General features: G+C 41.1%; 1 protein-coding gene across 1 annotated transcript in view; it reads right to left on the bottom strand.

Annotated features, from left to right (window-relative positions):
- LOC102314673 overlaps positions 1-1,483 on the bottom strand; it is a 5,412-nt gene extending 3,929 nt beyond the window's left edge. Inside the window, exon 1 of the mRNA XM_005952668.2 lies at positions 1,282-1,483. Coding sequence (XP_005952730.1) covers positions 1,282-1,475 — 194 coding nt within the window. The 5' untranslated portion in view covers positions 1,476-1,483. The remainder of the gene's footprint in view (positions 1-1,281) is intronic.
- Positions 1,484-1,490: the final 7 nt, after the last annotated feature.

Genomic DNA, 1,490 nt, shown 5'->3' with positions numbered 1-1,490 from the left:
CGCTATGAATTCTGGGATATGGTGGGCCACGAAGGATACACCCGACCCATCCTTCAAATCTGGGGAAATGAAGGACGCATTTGTTGGCCGCATTCGGAGGAGTCTACAAATTTGGACAGCCCTCATTGCGTTGCTGTGATGTAATCGTCCAAGAAATGCGGCCTCAGCAGGATGCAGCCCATGAATTTGGACACCTCTTCTGACTCCTGTCTTTCAAAATGGAGGGACAGTAACTGCGGGTGTATATGTAAGCGTCTAAAAACTGCAGATAGTAAGATTAACAGCAACAGTATACTGTGTAAATCCACCATTGTAGAAATTCATTTCATCTAAACAATATTTTGGTGTACAGCATGATGTCAAAACATTACGTGACGAAATCTCTGTATTCCAGTTAAACACAGAAACGGAGTTTTCAAAAATCTCCACGCTGGCACGAGTTTAAAAAAAAATCTCAGTTATTAGTGATACAAAACACAGTTTACGTGCGGACAAAAAGCCCAAATGCATTGAAAAAGCTGCGTTTTCAAAAATACCCATGTAGGTGTGGATGTAGCTTTGGCCTTCAGGTGGAAATGTGGGAGGCTTCCTTTCTGACAAAGCTGAGCTTGCCCTGGCTGTTGCACACCTGTAACTCATGGTCATCGCCTAAATTGTGTTTAAAGACTGGCTGTGGCACTGGTTCTCTGCCACCTTAGGGTGTTGCTCTCCACTAATTCACCGGTTCATTGTATATATTTCTTTCATTGTAAATAAACCTATTAAATGTCATATTACTTGTGCAAGTCTGCCTTGCGGATCCAGTTTATAATGATATGACTTTATTTAATGTATTTATTTTGACTGTTAAAAAAGCCAAACAAACTCGCAAATATGGGAGACTAGTAGCATTTATTCTAAAGCACTTGGAGAAAGGCCAGCATGTTTATTTGGATTGTGATGTCACCACATGCTGACATGCTTACATACAAATGTTTTTTTTTTGTCACAGCATCTCTTTCTCCTCCTGCTCTGCTGTTGTTGCTCACCCTCTTCTCTCTTGCTGTCCCTCTACCACTGCCTTTCCCACTCTCCTCTATTCCCCTCCCTCTCTGTGTATTACTCAGTCCACCATCTTCAGTAAACTTTATAAAATTGTATCTGCCTCTCAGACTCCTTTTGACCTAAATGTTCTGTATTAATTACAACGAAGGCTCAACCAAGTGCTTCATTTTTTTCTCTAGCCTGCGTTGATCTTACATGAAAACACGTGTAGTTGATCAGCATTCAAAATGTACTTACAAATCATCTGAATCATCAAGAAGATCGGACTTGGTGCAGATAAAATGAATTTGCTGACATTCGCCACCATTTCCAATCAGACTACTGACACTTTCCAGGATCTCCCAGGCCTCTTTCTCTGATGCTGCTCGATTAATTTCAGTCACAATCCACACAGTAGAACAATCTCCAACTATCTGAAAGGAGAATAACATGTCTCAGTGCTTCAT

This window comes from Haplochromis burtoni, unplaced genomic scaffold (assembly GCF_018398535.1).
Source record: "Haplochromis burtoni strain Fernald_Lab_line unplaced genomic scaffold, NCSU_Asbu1 Contig_1628, whole genome shotgun sequence".
In the NCBI taxonomy this organism is placed as follows: Eukaryota; Metazoa; Chordata; class Actinopteri; order Cichliformes; family Cichlidae; genus Haplochromis; species Haplochromis burtoni.
Note: the sequence above shows the minus strand (reverse complement) of the source record. Positions and strands in the feature narration are given on the sequence as shown.